Source organism: Perissodus microlepis, chromosome 7, assembly GCF_051167445.1.
Source record: "Perissodus microlepis isolate ML-2025 ecotype Zambia chromosome 7, ASM5116744v1, whole genome shotgun sequence".
Classification (NCBI taxonomy): domain Eukaryota; kingdom Metazoa; phylum Chordata; class Actinopteri; order Cichliformes; family Cichlidae; genus Perissodus; species Perissodus microlepis.
In genome coordinates, this window is record NC_140467.1 from 24,955,155 (window position 1) to 24,972,199 (window position 17,045).

General features: G+C 37.6%; 1 protein-coding gene across 1 annotated transcript in view; it reads left to right on the forward strand.

Moving 5' to 3' along the window:
- The window catches only part of ano1b (anoctamin 1, calcium activated chloride channel b), a 37,273-nt gene extending 20,915 nt beyond the window's left edge, over nucleotides 1–16,358 (forward strand). The window contains exons 12-24 of the mRNA XM_084934338.1: nucleotides 231–313; nucleotides 2,048–2,122; nucleotides 3,562–3,630; nucleotides 3,712–3,913; nucleotides 5,688–5,799; nucleotides 5,935–5,992; nucleotides 7,670–7,770; nucleotides 8,338–8,480; nucleotides 8,851–9,003; nucleotides 9,155–9,207; nucleotides 11,687–11,871; nucleotides 13,188–13,293; nucleotides 14,495–16,358. Of these exons, the coding sequence (XP_084790464.1) occupies nucleotides 231–313; nucleotides 2,048–2,122; nucleotides 3,562–3,630; nucleotides 3,712–3,913; nucleotides 5,688–5,799; nucleotides 5,935–5,992; nucleotides 7,670–7,770; nucleotides 8,338–8,480; nucleotides 8,851–9,003; nucleotides 9,155–9,207; nucleotides 11,687–11,871; nucleotides 13,188–13,293; nucleotides 14,495–14,743 (1,589 nt within the window). The 3' untranslated portion in view covers nucleotides 14,744–16,358. The remainder of the gene's footprint in view (nucleotides 1–230; nucleotides 314–2,047; nucleotides 2,123–3,561; nucleotides 3,631–3,711; nucleotides 3,914–5,687; nucleotides 5,800–5,934; nucleotides 5,993–7,669; nucleotides 7,771–8,337; nucleotides 8,481–8,850; nucleotides 9,004–9,154; nucleotides 9,208–11,686; nucleotides 11,872–13,187; nucleotides 13,294–14,494) is intronic.
- Nucleotides 16,359–17,045: the final 687 nt, after the last annotated feature.

Genomic DNA, 17,045 nt, shown 5'->3' on the forward strand with positions numbered 1-17,045 from the left:
GACACGCATGTGAAGGGAATTAGTCATTCCAGGATTGGCTGTAAAGCACGAGTGGTTGTCGATCTCTCTATATGAGGCCTTATTTACCCAGCCCACTTGTTGCTTTACCTGCATCTGCTGTGCTTACCACCAATCTTTCTTGTTCTGTGTAATTTCCAGATTTTATATTTTAAACATGCACATTTTGATGTCTGGTTGCTTCTGCATATTTTCTTACCTCTCTTTTAAAGCTGCCATGTTCATGGAGCATTGGAAAAGGAGGCAGATGAGACTCAACTATGAATGGGACCTTACAGGGTTCGAGGATGAGGAAGTGAGTAATAACACAACTGCTTTTCTGTGTGAAAGGATAAAAAGCAGAGACCCAAGGCCCACATAATAAATAAAAGACCTGCTATATATACAATACTATAAAGAGAACCCAGGTCGCCAAACTAGAAATGTTGTCTTTTGTGACAAATATTCATATTCTATTCATATTTTCGGAAATCAGACTTTTCCATTTAAGAACATTTTTGTGTTTATTTTTATTTTTGTTGTCCATTCATGTTCACTCACATTGAGCATGAATAGACTTTACTATTCAGTGTGATTATGAAAAAAACAGTACCCTCTCTCAATTTACTGTCATACAGACTGAAAACATATTTACCCATTTTTCACTTTACTTAAATGTTGTTTCTCTGAATTTGTTTTTCACAGGAAGCTCTCAAGGTTTGGTGAAAATTCATATTATTTTATTACTATTATCTTGTCTCTTTACTTTTCATAACCTTTCTGCTGCTGCTGCGACCTGCACAGTTTATATATATTCTTAATACCATGTACAGTCCAAAGATGATTTATTGAAAAAAAAATTACATTTATAAAATTATGACCATTGACTAACATTTTGTTTACAGGACAAAATGCACACATGATTTGACTGATTGGTTCATAACTGTGAAATCCTGATTTCATGATTTTGCTTGTTTGAGTGCTTTCTGACACAAATCTTTAAACAATAAATGAAGAGAGAGATGGGTCCCAGAATGCTTGTTTTATATCAGTATCCCTTTGGCAACTTCATTGCTTTTTTTCTCTAACTGTTAAGCTGAATGGATCCTGGGATGGATGAAAGAAAATCATATCAGAAAAGAGCGTGGGCAAAATAAAATGTTAACTTTATCACCTTATACAGACACCCTAAAAAGATAGTTCTGTCCAGTTTAACAGCAAACAAACTACCATCTCAAACAATGAGTAAGATCATCACACTTGGAAACAGGCAAAAAAGTATGTAGCCAGCTTTTAAATTTGTCTCGTGTTTAGGTTAGTTTGATAGTTATAACATGTTTAATCACAATTATTAGTAATTGTGAGACCCTACACTCCCAGGTTCCATTAGACACAGCTTATAAATGCTAAGTCTGTACATTGTGATAATGTTTCCCCTTTAAACTGCACTGTGGTCATTTCCTTTCAGCTCACATCTTTGCTCTTCTATTCACTTTTACTCTAACTGTGATTTTTCACTTCACTGTCTTACGGATGTCAATTATTTGACCTACTGAAAAGTAAGAAAACATATTTTTAGTATTAAAAATGTTTTAATTAAATGATGATTGTGGCTGGACTCCACAGTTGTTTTCTCCCAACCTCTGGTGGTTGTTTTCTCTGAAGCTGTTGGAGAAAACAGCCAAAAACATTATTTTTCAGAAAAGACTTCTTGTATTCCAAGCCTGTAGAGTGACGTAGTATCTTAAAGAATAACTGTCCCTACATTACCATCATCTTTCTTATAAGTGGCTGTTTTCTCCAACATCTTCAGAGAAAACAACCACCAGAGGTTGGGAGGACAATCAGATTGATTTTTATGCACCTGTTGCAATAGGACCCAAAACACCTGAATTCAAAGATTAAGGGAAAAGATACTTTTTTGAAATTATATTGATGTTATACTTTTTTGATACTGTTTTTGGTTAGACGTGTCTCTTCAACATCTATTTTAGTTTGGTTAGTATGAATCACTGCCACTGTTTATCATTTTTTGTGTGTGTCATCATAGGATCACCCCAGGGCTGAGTACGAATTCAAAGTAATGCAAAAGTCTCTAAGGAAACGTCAAAAGTCCCAGGACAAGGTAAACACACTCTATGCTGTCCATGAAAATCTTTTATTATTAAAGCTGCGTGTATCATAAGGTTATTGAGTATTCTAGTTGTATTTTACTTTAAAACTGTTTTGCCAAGTGCTTTAGTTTGTGCATAAAAAGGGTGTCTTTTGTCAATATACCTACATTTGCTTTTGCAAATGCTATTAAACATCTTGCAAGAGCTGACACTTTGCCATGTATTTGTATGTTTGCATTGTGTAATCTAATGCTTTTTTGTGCCACTGTTTATTGCACAGCCCACGGGAAAACATTTTATCACCAACAATCTTTTCAAAACATTATGAAAAGTAGTTATATTTGCTTTGTGCACAGAACTAAGACTGCACATTTACAACATATTTAGCACCAATATTTATGAGTGTGCATACCTTCTATTCTGTTTACCTTGCCTAACAATCACACACACTAAGATGGGTGCACTGGGGGCAACTCAGGGTTCAATATCTTGCCTAAGGAGAGTTCAACATGCAGACTGGAGTAAACCAGGGATTTGCCCCTCTGCTATCTGAGTCACAGCTGCCTCTAGCTAATGTAATAGTATCTCACTATATAACAGAGCACTTTACTCTTAGACTGTGGCCTTACTTGTATTCCTAAAGTATAATAAGAGCCTTGAGCTAACAGCTATCTAATAGTCCAAGGATTTGTTTGCCATTCATGTGAAATCGCTCTGAATCAGTTTCCTTGATCTTTCATTTAGTTTTTTAGTTTTGCTCTCAGAGAATCAACAGCTCTAAAAGTGAAAGTTGGTTTCTGATTATATTTTTGTTTGACATGTTTTGGTTCATATCAGACTCAAGAAGCAGACTACCACAGACACTGGCAACTTTGGAATGTTTATTGAAACACAACAGGATGCGTACTGCCCAGAGTTCTGTCAATGAGCTTAAGGAACTCTCGACAGGGGAGCGACAGTGGGCTCTGTTTGTTAGAGTCTGCAACAGTCTTTCTTGAGAGAAATCCTCTGAAAATTCAGGGGCTACTCGGTTGCCTAGAGGGCTCCCAGAATGGCAAAGAGGAGGTACATGGAGAGGGGATAAGTGCTTCCCTTACAGGTGACTGAGCTATCGTCACCTGTAAGGAGCTTGTGGCTTGGAGGTAACAGATTTCTGGGAATCAATTGATCTTGGCATCGGTGATGTCCCTTTAACGGAGGCCTCCTGCTGGCCTGGCCTGTCAGTGATTAAAGTCAGCATCCTTATTTCAGGCCTGTTGATATTGTTGAGCTGGCCAGTGCATTCCTTGTACTGTTGATTTCTTTTTTTTGGAACTTTCTCTTTGTCTATTTTGCTTTCTTAATATGTTGTGTTGATTTTAATACATTTAAAAGTATGACTGTGGTGACATTACATGTCATGTTTGACCTGAGTTAATTTTTTTACTGTTTTATTATTTACTTGTTTCAGATAGAAAAGCTTACATTTCAGGACCGTCTGCCTGCCTACATGACTAACATCGTCATGATGTTGTTAATGGTAGGAAAAATCTTATTCTCTGCATATACTGTACATCACTGATGTTATGTTTAAAGGTGAAAAACCCTTTTACTCCTTCAGATTGGTGTTACATTTGCCATTGTGTTTGGTGTGATCCTCTACCGCATCTCCACCAAAGCTGCTCTTCATATGAGTTCCAGTCTGATCACAAGGAACCATGTGCAGCTGACAGTTAAAACCACTGCAGCCATCATCAACCTTGTGGTCATCCTTATACTGGATGAGGTATATGGAGCTGTGGCACGATGGCTTACTGTATTAGGTAAGTTTTGTATAAAACAGGCTAATGCTGTTAACTAAACTTAGCACAAATACAGTAAGGACATTTGTGTCTGGTCAATTATTTCTTTGTCTTCACAATAATTCTTATACCATTGGAAAACCTTTTTATATGAAACGTAAACATAAATGTTTATTACTATGTTCATACCAGTGTATGAATATCAGTTGGGTCTGGTCTATTGAGAGTAAAACAAAAACACAAGCTATCCAGCTAGAATGGCAAAAGAGTAGTAGTTAGTTGATGTATCTCCAGTTCTGTGATTATGTGTGTAGCCCTCCAGTGGGCTTCCCTATTAGTTATCTCTTATGCATGGTAAATGGACTGATTGTTATATAGCACTTTTCTGCTCTCCTGGAGCACTCTGAGCGGTTTATGCAGCATGCCTTGGAGTTAGTATCTTGCCCAAGGATATGCGGACTGGAGAAGCCAGGGATCAAACCACCAACCTACCGATTAGTAGATGACCTGCTCTACCAAAACACAGTATTATCATTAATAATGTCATGAATGGCCAAATAAGAAAAATAAGGCATTTGAAAAGCAGCAGCCTCTATGCCTTTGTCACCTCAGAGGGAAGGAGAGAAAGCACGAGTCAAATCTCAGCTATCAATGCCCTCTTCATCTGAAAGGTTTTCCACATCACTGCTAAGGCAACAAATCACTTGTGTGCAACCTTAAAAAGCAGCTGCGAACTGGTAATTTACCATATCCAGTAATCAGTTATGTAGACAAACACATGCAAGAACAGAGCTAAAATGAAATGGTAGAAACCCTCATCTAAATGCTAATGTTATGGCTAAACTGTGACTCACCAGGTATGTCCCAGTTCATAGGCACATCCTTCGGAGGACCTGGCCCACGTAGACCGCGAAGGCCGGGTCATCCGAAGGATGTGCCTATGAATTGGGACATAGCTAGCATCATGTTTTTGCAAAACATGAAACAATAAGTACTGGTAATGACCACTCTAAAAGTTTAGTTAAAGGAACATCTGGGTTTAAAGTGTAGCTAGAATCTAGACTGATTTGCAGCTGCTGTTTTGTGGTAGTGGATGGTTGGGGCGGGTGCTGCCTTACCGTTTTGAGATGTGGGGCTTAGGGGGCTTGTGGTGACAGGTGCTGGCCCCAGGTGGGGTGGCTGGCCTCCTCTGCACGGACTCGGTATAGGCCTGGGACCGCACATGATTGGGTGCTTCCTTACACAGGAGTGGTCTACACCCCCTTGGTCACTCATCTCCATGGTTTGGCCCATGCAACTGTCAGACAGGTGTTAAAAGAAATGGACTGAGACAACGTGGGAAACTACTTTGTGGTCATATGAATCCAAATTTGAAATTGTTCTTGAAAAATGCTGCAGCCTCCTGACTTAAGAGGATAGAAAGCATGTGACTTTTTTTTTTATCAGCACTCCATTCAAAAGCATGGCTTTGTAATAGAAGAGTCTGGGAACTGGGCTGCCTAGACCTTTCAACAAATAAAAACATTTCAGGACTGTTTAAAGCCTGATCTTGTTGATCAGACAAGAATGAAACAACATTCCTCTCCCAAAGGAGCAGCAACTGATCTCCTCCCACATGTTTAGAAATGAAAGATGTTTTTAAAAGAAGAGGGGATGCCACACAGTGGTGAACATGGCCCCATCTCAACTGTTTTGAGACATGTTGTTGTTTTATTTTGTTCCAGTGTTTAGAAGTAACTGTCAAAAAGAAAAAGAAAATAATAATAATAATAATAATTTTTCTGTTCCCTTATAGAGGCTCCTAAAACTGACAAGAATTTTGAGGAGAGACTCATCTTCAAGACCTTCATTCTCAAGTTTGTTAATGCATTTTCCCCAATCATCTACATTGCTTTCTTCAGGGGAAGGTTAGTAATCTCATAATTTATTGTTTTTGTTTTTTCTTTTTTTTTTCTTTTTATTTTATCAGTTACTGTTTATGCACAAAGTTTAATATTTGATACTTCACACTTTAAACAGTTTTCCATTCATTTTCATTTTAGACTTGTAGGCAGGCCAGGCAGCTACCTATATGTGTTTGACTCTTACAGAATGGAAGAGGTAAGCCTTGTGTTTTTACAAATTAACCTCAAACAAAAGCTGTCATAATAATTTCAGACTGGACTTGGAGTATAATTGTTCTGAAGATAATTTAAACAAAATAAATACATTTTATTTTACTGCACTTTCTCCCAGTTTTCATATTAAACACATTTTAAGTCACATTCTAGAAGTATAATGACATTTTTATTGAACTGCTTGTTCTTTCTTTTTTCTGGTAAAGAATCAGAATCAGAATACTTTATTAATACCAGGGGACAATATAATATTACATATAATGCATAATATTAGATCAGTACTTCAATCTTGCCTCAAAGAAAATCACAATTGTTGATTCTGAATTGGTTATACCAGCGGTCTCCAACCTTTTTTGCGCCACGGACCGGTTTATGCCCGACAATATTTTCACGGACCGGCCTTTAAGGTGTCGCGGATAAATACAACAAAATAAAACTAGTACCGGTACCGAAAAAAGGAAGAAGATTTATTCATAACACACGTGAAAAGATGCAGGAAAACCGAGTTAACAATAGAAACGATAACAAAATAACGCTGAAAACCGATAAAAACCCTGAAAACCATACATTTCACACCTGAGCCTCAACTCTCGCGGCCCGGTACCAAACGACTCACGGACTGGTACCGGTCCGAGGCCCGGGGGTTGGGGACCGCTGGGTTATACGATTGAATGTGTGTGTGTGTGTGTGTGTGTGTGTGTGTGTGTGTGTGCGCCCCAACTTACACCAAAGCTTTGGTTCTGTAGCTTTTCACTTAGTCCTCACCCCGACACATTTCTGGTCCTCAGTCACACAGTTACATGCAGATTTGAGGTTTAAAAGGTGGAATAATTCCTAATAATGCACTCCTGCACATCATGTGAACTATCCAGAGAAGCACTAACACAATCTTAAAGACCACATTCAGCCTGCTTCACTTTCTAACTAGAGATTCACCTTTATATCACAAACATATTAGTTATCATCAGTCATCTTCCTCTCACTTTTTCTGAATTACAATGCTATTTCCAGAGAAAAATGCAAGTGTAAAATCTGCACTTACACACTACTCATTTCCTCATCAGATCTGCTTAGTTTTGACCAAGTCACTTAGAAAATGAAGTTGGTGCAACATTATTAATAAATTGGCATTCCAGTATTTATCACACACTCTAATGGATACACTGGGGCAACTTCCCCAAAGATATTTCAACTCATGGACTCGGGTGGACTACAGGGAGGCAGGGATCAAACCACCAACCTTCCTGTGATTACATGACCCAAGGTAGAGCAAGTCATTCTGCTCTGCACACTGTTGTGTTATAATGAAAATATTTACATTTCTCCTAGTGTGCCATTCTCTGAAGGTGTTTAAGGTCTAAAGAAATGTTGCTGCCATACCAGAGTGAGATGTTGCTGGTCAGGACACTCTCTAAAGTGCCTTTGTAGAAAGTGGTGATGGCAAGAGTGCAAGTGCTGTTGTGTCGTCTTGACAAGAGAGGTCGTGTTTGCATTCTGTATCAGGTCATCTTTTTGCCCAGATATCCACACAATCAGTAAAAAAAGTGCAGTTGTTGCTGTCTTTGCAACAAGAACGGAGAATACTATCATTTTGCTTTAGGTGTACTTTTAAAAATTCCTTCTTTTCTGTGGTTGACTTTAGTGTGGGATTGTTTTACAGTGTGCTCATGGAGGCTGTCTGATGGAGCTGTGTATCCAGCTGAGTATCACCATGTTGGGAAAGCAACTTATCCAGAACAACCTTTTTGAGATTGGAATACCGTAAGTAGGATCACTTCATATTGGTTTGTTGCTCTTGCACATCACATTGTTGTAGTGTAATTGCATGAGATCTTCTTTCTATAATCACTCCTCGATATTCAGGAAGTACTTAAAAAAATACTTATCTGAATTCCATTCTCTTGAATTCTGTGCACACTCCTACATATTGACATTTAGTGATAACAACTTTTTATATGCATATCAAACACTGTTATGTAGTGAGGAGATAATGTAACTTTTTTCTGTTCGAATGTAATCACTGGCACAGAAGCCATAATGCCAATTTGAGTAAACCGTATAACACCCAAGGCTGAGGTTAGCATTGACAGCCTGTGGCAACACAAAAAACACACTCCTTTTGACTGTAGCTGTAAAGAAGGATCATCAAACCATCAAACAACTCATCTGTAGTCCAAGTTATTACTTATACATGAAATGATTGAACACAACTTATTACTTCCAAATGTACAGCACCGACATGCCATTAGAGTGATCTGTGTCCATTATTGTTCATATATGCGTGCGTCTATATGCATTTATGTATTCATATGTGCACATGTCTTTCAGCAAACTGAAGAAACTGATTCGGTACATTCGGTCAAAGCAAGGAGCTTTTCAGGAAGAAGAGAGACAGAAGAAGCTGACGAGATATGAAACCGACCATTTTCTGGAGCCATTTGGTGGATTAACTCCTGAATATATGGAAATGAGTCAGTACTACACACTAAATATCCTTCACCACTTTGGTTCTTAAATACTAGATATGAACAAAGCAAAACAGAAGTCTGTTTTCTTGTGTGCAAAGATAATTTTCTATAAACACTGATGGCTGCGTGTCATTCAAAAGTCTAAATCATGACTAAAGGATCAGTTGTGAGATTATACTGATTCTTATTGTGGTTTCAAGGTTTTGAGGATTTCCATGTTAATCTATATTCTAATTCAATGCAATTTTGTTTATGTAGAGAGAGTAGACAAAAATTTTTAATTGTGTGTCTATAATATGTTTTCAGTACATTTATATTTGCACAGGTAAAAGGATATGTTGGTACTGATTTTTTGCTTTGCTCCTTTGTCCAGTCATCCAGTTTGGTTTTGTTACATTGTTTGTGGCATCCTTCCCGCTGGCTCCACTCTTTGCTCTGCTCAACAACATCATTGAAATACGACTTGATGCCAAGAAATTTGTGACGGAGCTGCGAAGACCAGTGGCAGCAAGAGCTAAAGACATCGGTGGGTTATATTTAAAACACTGTGGCATGTTTAAAAATGCATGTTATTCAGGAAGGATCACAATAACAAGAGAAAATAATATTTGTTTAATTATAAGAAGAGAAATCTTATACCTGAAAAACATTAGCTGACACATATTCTCATTGTACAGGAATATGGTACAACATACTGAGAGGGGTAGCAAAAGTTGCTGTCATCATTAATGTAAGTAATGTCTGCTGGTTTAATTCTTTTGACATGCTACATGCACGATCGTGTTGGTGTTAAAACTAATGTAAAAAACTTTGTCTAAGTTCATGTCCATAAACAAATTGTATACATAACAAAAATTTACAAAGAGGAAAAAGGGCCCACACATATTCCTCAAATATGGTGAGTAAGAAACTTGATATATATTGTGAAACAATTACATAAAAAAGCTCCTTCAGTCACTTCCTATAACCTGACATCACCTTAACTGTACCCATACTTATGTAGTTTACCCAGGGCCTGAACATACTTCCTATAATAATAATAATAATAATACATGCAAAGAGAACTCACCTTTACATTAGCTAAATATCACATAATACCACATAAGCAATTCAAATAAAAAGGCTTGCAGCTCATTTTCTAAGTAACAAGGAGCTGCAAAGCAAAGTAGCCCAGATGCTAACTCTGCAAAGATAAGAAAAGTGACCATTATCCTCCAGCCTGCAAAAAACAAACTGCACAACAAAGAATGTATTTATTATTAGAACCACAACTCTTACTATGCTGCCAGCAAACGCAACATGAAACGCGTTTCCTTCCATGGACGGATTATGCAAACATTCACACACAGGACACTTTATTAGTTTACTAGTAAGAGGTTGGACCAGGGGTGGGCAACTCCAGGCCTCGAGGGCCGGTGTCCTGCAGGTTTTAAATAACACCCTGGGTCAACACACCTGAATCACATGATTAGTTTGTTACCAGGCCTCTGGAGAACTTCAGGACATGTTGAGGAGGTAATTTAGCCATTTGAATCAGCTGTGATGGATCAAGGACATCTAAAACCTGCAGGACACCAGCCCTTGAGACCTGGAGTTGCCCACCCCTGGGTTAGACCCTCTTTTGCCTTCAGCTGTCTTAATCCTTCGTGGTATAAATTCAACAAGTTGCTGGAAACATTCCTTAGAGATTGTGGTCCATGATGACATGATGGCATCACACACTTAGTGCTTTCCTGTCTTTGTTTCCACTCACCCCAACTGCTCATGACAGATCAAGACCACTCTCTGGGCCTTTTCTGCCAGTCTCCTCTTGAGCTTCTCTCTCTCTAATATAGTAGCAGCTTTACGATATAAACGTCCTGAGATAGCAAAGTGAATTGAAATTAAATTGAGGTGTTGAACCCCTGGTTGCCTACTTCAGCGTGCGTGTGAGAGAGAGAGAGCTGGTGAATGTGGGATTGATTGATTGACTACTTTTAGTGCTCAGGTGAGTAGAAAAGTGATATCCAAGTACCAGTGCCGCAGAGTTGTTTGCTGATTGCTGAGGTGCACAGTGAATAACAGTTGCCAACACTCATCTGATTTAGTAGCTGCAGAGATCCAAACCTCCTCTGACATTAACATCTGCACACAAACTATGTGCTGGGACCTTAATGGCATTGGTTTCAGTGGTCATCTCCTGTAGGTGTAATATGTAGGTGGACCAGGACTATATCAATCTCACACACTGCCACGAGCTCCTTATGTTTTAATGAGTTAATAGTTGCAGATTCAAAATGTTTCTGTGCTCATCTTTGGCACCAAGATCCCATATTTTACCTCTATGCCCATTTTTTTCAAAATATTTTGCCTTTTCATAAGGCATAGGGATGTCAGGTTCCTCACACTCTGCAGCACTCAGCTCCAACAGAACAAAGAAATATGATGATGGGATATAGAGATGTTGATATTGATGCTCAAAATTTGGTCATAGTAAAAAATTGTTTAGAAAAGAAATGAAAAATTAAATGAAAATTTTTGCTTTAGAGTTTTAGAAATTGTGACACCTGGAATTGGTGCAAAATTAATTTACCAAAGTTTGCATGTGTTTTTCATTCATGAAAAATGATTTTATCTGCCTAGTTATGAAGTTACAGTGTGAGGGCTTAAAAACTATTTTTAAAAATTGACTTAAAAGTCAACCATTTTACCAAATGTCTTGCAACTCAGTTTTCATCGTATGAATGTAAAAATTTGGTTTCAATAGATAAGTGTTAAGTGTTATTTTAAAACAATCACTTAGTTCTGGGAGGATCAGATAAGAAATGTTCTCAGATTTGATTGATTTTATGAACTATACACATTAAACTAATATTCACTCACGTGCTGGCTATATGGTGCTTATATCATCTTATCTCTTTTGTAGATTGTGTTTTTTTATTCTTCTTTTTGGCCTGTCTTTCTGCATTTCCAGCTTAATGGAGTTTTCGCCCTATCAAAAGATAAAGCTATGTTTTGCTCGATGCTAAGTGCATACTCAAAAGGAAACATTACTTTTATCTTTTTAAATAAAGAAATAAAGCAGTATGCTTGGTATTTCAGCTACAACATTCCAGTTGGTTGTATACTTAAACCTGTGTGTAGTTACAGTTCACATAGTTCATATTTGTTTCCATTTGCCACACTTCTTTTTTCTCTCTCTAATGTCCGAACCTCTGTCCCTGCTCCAGGCATTTGTTATCTCCTTCACGTCAGACTTCATCCCTCGGATGGTTTACCAGTACATGTACAGTCCTGATGGCTCCATGCATGGATTTGTCAACCATACACTGTCTTATTTTAATGTCAGCCACTTCCAGGATGGCAAAGAACCCATGGATCCATCACACTTTGGCTACCCTGTTGTAATATGCAGGTAGGAAATTATTCTCAGGTTACAACTGTCATAACATTTCAATAAATGTAAAAACTTTTTGAAATAGGTATTTCAAAAAGTTTAGTTATTGTTATGCTTCTTTAAAAACCTATTTGTGAGTAAAAAGCAAATCAGTGATTTTAGATGATTTTTAAATCATTTGTCAATCAGTGCCTCCAGCATTCAGGTTATTACTCGAGTCATTGTTGGCAATGACTTCAAAATTAAATGCAAATGAGTACAGTGCTTTACAATGAAGGAAGCTATTTTAGTCTTTATTTATTTCAATAAATAAACTCTTAAGCCCAGAGATGTGCCATTCTGTAATCCTTGCACAAGCTTTTCAATCCATTGCAATTACTCCTCTTGTCTGCATGCTGAAGCATCCCCAGACAAGGTACTGAGTCTCAATGCATCCAATGTGAGTGTATGTGAATGTTAGATAAGGCACTTAGCCTTAGAGAAAATCATCATCAAATATATGTTTGCCTCATAACTTTTGCACTGTCCACTTCCTGCTGTGACAAAACAAATTTCCCACGTGTGGGACTAATAAAGGTTATCTTATCTTATCTTATCTTATGTGTGTGTATGAGGCTTTTAGTGAAATGCACTTTAATTGCTAAACTAGACTGGAAAAGTGCTATATAACAAGTCCATTTACCATATTACTAAAATGAAAAAGAATCTGGTGACAAAGCTGTCGGCACAGAAAGAGGAAAGAAAAGCAAGGAAACACTAAGGACTGACGCCTAACAGAGACCAAGGATACAAAGCTGGCACTGGAAGTGTAAACCATAGAAACATGCAACCAAAACTATATACAAAGACAGCAAGCAGAATTCAAATACTAACATGTTAAGTTTGAGATAAGTTTGTGTGTCCAGCAGAAGTTACCATGGTGATTTAGCAAGTTAAAAAAGACACTTTCATGACACAGAAAAGCAATAAGTATATAAGAAATACGCTAATGGACTTGGATGTTGGATTATTCTTTCTTTCTCTGGCTTTAAGTCCTCTAGCTTAATTGCTGTGTACAGACAGCCATACAAAAAGGGTGGCACCTATGGCAGGAGACACACCGATAGAGGGTCAAAATCACAGCAGGCCTTGCTGGAACGTAACACTGTCAGGGAGTTTCTGGTTTGTTAAACACATGTTGAGGGGAACATCTGGGAGATTGCACTACGTTCTAAATTATCCCTATCTAATCATTTAGATAGATTATATGTACTGGCCTGGTTTTGCCAGAAATTTCTTCTCAAAATTGAGTGTTAAATTGTGACCAAATGTGATACCTGTTTTTTGTCACTAAGGTATAAAGACTACAGAGAACCACCTTGGTCAAACACACCATATGAGCTGTCCAAGGAATTCTGGGCAGTGCTGGCTGTCCGTCTGGCTTTTGTTATTGTTTTCCAGGTAGGTAATACATAAAGCAATTACTAGTAATGTTCTTATGAATTTATTTTATTGAATTATCACATACCTTTTAAAGAGAGGTGCTGAACTATGATTCTGACGTAGGGTCTGGTCAGAACAACCTACATTTCATTATAACAGCCAACATAAATCACCACAGTTGAGTAGAACAACCAGAAATTCAGAAACTGATCACATAGTCCATGGACAGGAACTTACTTGTAGCTGAAAAGTAAAGTCACGTCTACTCAAACTGGCAGTTCAAGGAGACAGGGAGAACATACAGGAACCTGATTGTTGTGAGGTGACTGATACCTCCTGTACCACTGTGCTGCCCTCCTGTAAATCCCTAATGATAAACCTCTACTGAAGGTCTTCTGCAGTTTTCCATTTTCCAAAAATTAATACTTTTTTTTGTCCTTGAGTTGAAATAAAATCCCACTTTCTGGTGGAGTCTGTAACTGCTCTCCTGTAGTGTCTGGCACAAATGTTCTTATTTAACCGCTTGGTATGCAGATACAGGGACGTGTTACAACAGTGGAGGTCTGCAGCCCCTCTCTACTTGTTGCACAGTTGAATATCAAACACTAGATAGACAAAAATACTAAGACACCAACACATTACACCCACAGGAGTTGATCAGCCATGGAAACTTACTGAATCTCCTGGTGCACAGTTTTGTGTTTGTGTTAGTGCCAGAGGAGCTTTGGAACGCTCCAGTTAATATGTTTGTCCATATAGTGTATAAGGAATTTTAGTATGGTTAGTCAAGGCCAAAACCATTTAAACCTTTTGTCCTATCTCACTCTGCTCTCTTTTCTTTCCCTCGCGGGTTTTGAAAGATGGCTGCTGCTCCCTGAGCCTGGTTCTGCCAGAGGTTTCTTCCTGTTAAAAGATAGTTTTTCCCTTCCTGGGAGTTGTCTGATTGCTGGGGTTTTCTCTTTATTATAGTATGATTCTTATCTTACACTATAAAGTGCCTTGGTGCTGTTGTAATTTGGCACAATATAAATAAAATTGAACCGAATTGATTTAAAATGAACTATATGCGCCAAACGGTTGAAAATTTTAGAAAAACATAAAAGCATGTGACCTACGGGATGTTGGGGATTCAGACTGTGGAAGTTCTGAGATTATTTTTTTGTTTTTACCAGAAGAAAAATTGCTGAGTTGTCCCATTTCTTTCATTCATTTCTGACAGAATGTTGTGATGCTCATGAATGACATTGTTGACTGGCTAATCCCAGACATCCCAAAAGATATCAGCCTGCAGATCCACAAGGAGAAGATTTTATTGGTAGAGCTGTTCATGAAAGAAGAGCAGGGCAAGAGCTATATCATTGACAGCAGCACTTCAACAGATGGAAAGGAAAACTGCAGCAAACACAACAACAGCAAAGTGGCGCCCCCACGCTCCCGACGGCATACCAACAGCACCAAAAGCTTCTAACAGCCATGCTAGCAGCTATGGCTAGTAGCTATTAGTTTAATTGTTGTTAGCATGTCGAAGCTTGCTAGTAGTTCTCTCTCAGGACAGACTAAATTGTATGTCAATTGTATGTTTTTCTTAATATTCTTAACATTCCAACAACTGGGACAGCAGTTGGCCAAAGAGATGTGAGAAAATTAAATCTGTGGCCAAATATGTTGCATGTTTTTGTTGAGCTGTGAAACTCTGTCACTCCATGTGTGCACCCTCAAATGTATTTATGTGCTTAAGAATGTCTGATTGTGTACTCAAATTAATGACTTTGTAAATCAAAATGTAAAAGTGTATTCATTCTTACATGCATTACAGCTGAATTTTTTTTATATAATCCTTTAAATACTCACAAATGTTAGAATATGCACAAAAATGACAAATTGTGTGCATAATTTTTTTTTGTTTACCAGCATACACATTAGAATCAGAAAATGTGAATTCAAAGAAATCAATATAGAAACTTCATTAAACTGTGACTAATCAAAATTTACAACCTGCTGTTAGAAAATAAATATTAAAGAGAAAGCATTTTTAACTCGCTGTATGAAACAAAATTTAAATCCAGAATTTATTTTTTTAAATTCTCCTTGAATAACACAGGTCTGCAACCAAAAAACTGCACAGGATTTTTTGACTGTTTGTTATAGATTTTTACTCACTGAAACTGGGAAAAATATTTTTAAAATTCCAAAAACCTGGTATCCTATACTTGAGTCAAAAAACCATATCCAGTAACGATTTCTAAGAGCAAGAGAATAGAAAATGCGAGGAATTGAGAAGGGGGCGGATACTGTGAGTTTGCGGTGTGAGGAGCTCAGATGGTCCATGTCCCATTCTTCAAGACATCCCAACAGATTAATTTTGTTCAGTGGTAAGGAATCTCAGAAAAATTATGCAAAATTAGTTAATTGTAATAAAATATTGATTTTTTTTTTTTCATTGCTGTTGTGATTTTTTTTAATGTAAACTCCTCATGATTTGCAAAAACACTGTATGTGATGGAGGGAAATTGAGATCATTTTTAGATTCAGCACCCTAAAATATCATTTTTATTTTCTTTTGCAGACCTGTGTAATCAGGCCTCATCTTAAAGAAGACCTCACTCCAATGCAGTTCAATCTCAGACTGCCTTGTTTAGGATATGTAAACCTTTAAAGCCCAAATCGTGATTTTTTATTTTTATTTTTTGGAAAATTGAGTTTTTGAGGATCCTTGTGACAATTTCTTAAGAAATGAAATTTTAATTTGCATATATTTGTTTTCATTTTTAACTTATTTGTTACCTCCAGTTTTGGAGGTCCTACACTGATTATGTAGAAGTCTCAAATCGTATGCATCATATATGATAAATTTGCCTTTAAAGGGTTGAAAGTTGAATGTATACACCACTCTGCATTTAATCATTACAGCATGCAATATCTGAAATTCTCCTTCTGTTAACAGCTGATTATGGCTCAGTAAACCTACTCTTTGATATTTGAAACTCAGAGCAAACAGGTTGCTTCAAAACTGTTTAAAAGAGGTACCGCTATACATTCCCTTCACCTACACTGGTCTTTGTTGCATTTTAATGGACAACTCCTCTATATAGCAACTTTTACTTAAGTAAAACTATTAACCTGATTTTTTTTCTTCCTTTTAAAATCAAGTCTTTGGTAAAATGAACTGGTACTTACATAACACCTTTGTACTCAGTTTTAGCACTTTGTACGTCTCATTCATCTATAAGCACAGGAGGATTTGGAAATGAGCCACTGAAGTTCCAATTAGTGGGCAACCTACTCTGCCACCTGAGGCAATCACTTTCTACAGTCAACAGGTGTTAGGAACTTTCCCAGAATCCAAATTTCTACCAAAGTCTCTAGCAATACTTGTGTCTTTAGTGCTCAGGACCTAGAGAGAAGGCAGATGGGTTGAGAAGTGTATTTTGAAAACATTCAGTTTCTTTGCATTATTAATCTAGAAGGAGCCATCAGAAGATAGGTACACTGGGGTCATGAAGGGATGGACATGCTCCGCCATAATACTCAAGTGGGCTGTGGTGTTAAAGATCATTTAAGTCGTTCAAAGTGTAGCACAGAAATACCCCCACATCATTACACCAACAGCAGCCTGAACTGTTGATTTGGGATATCAGGTGAGATCAGTTTGTCGTGCTGTTTACATTAAATTCTGACACTACCATCTGAATGTTGCAGCAGAAATTCAGACTCAACCCAGGCAACGTTTTTCTGTTTTTCTGTTGTTCAGCTTGCAACTAAAAGCCTAA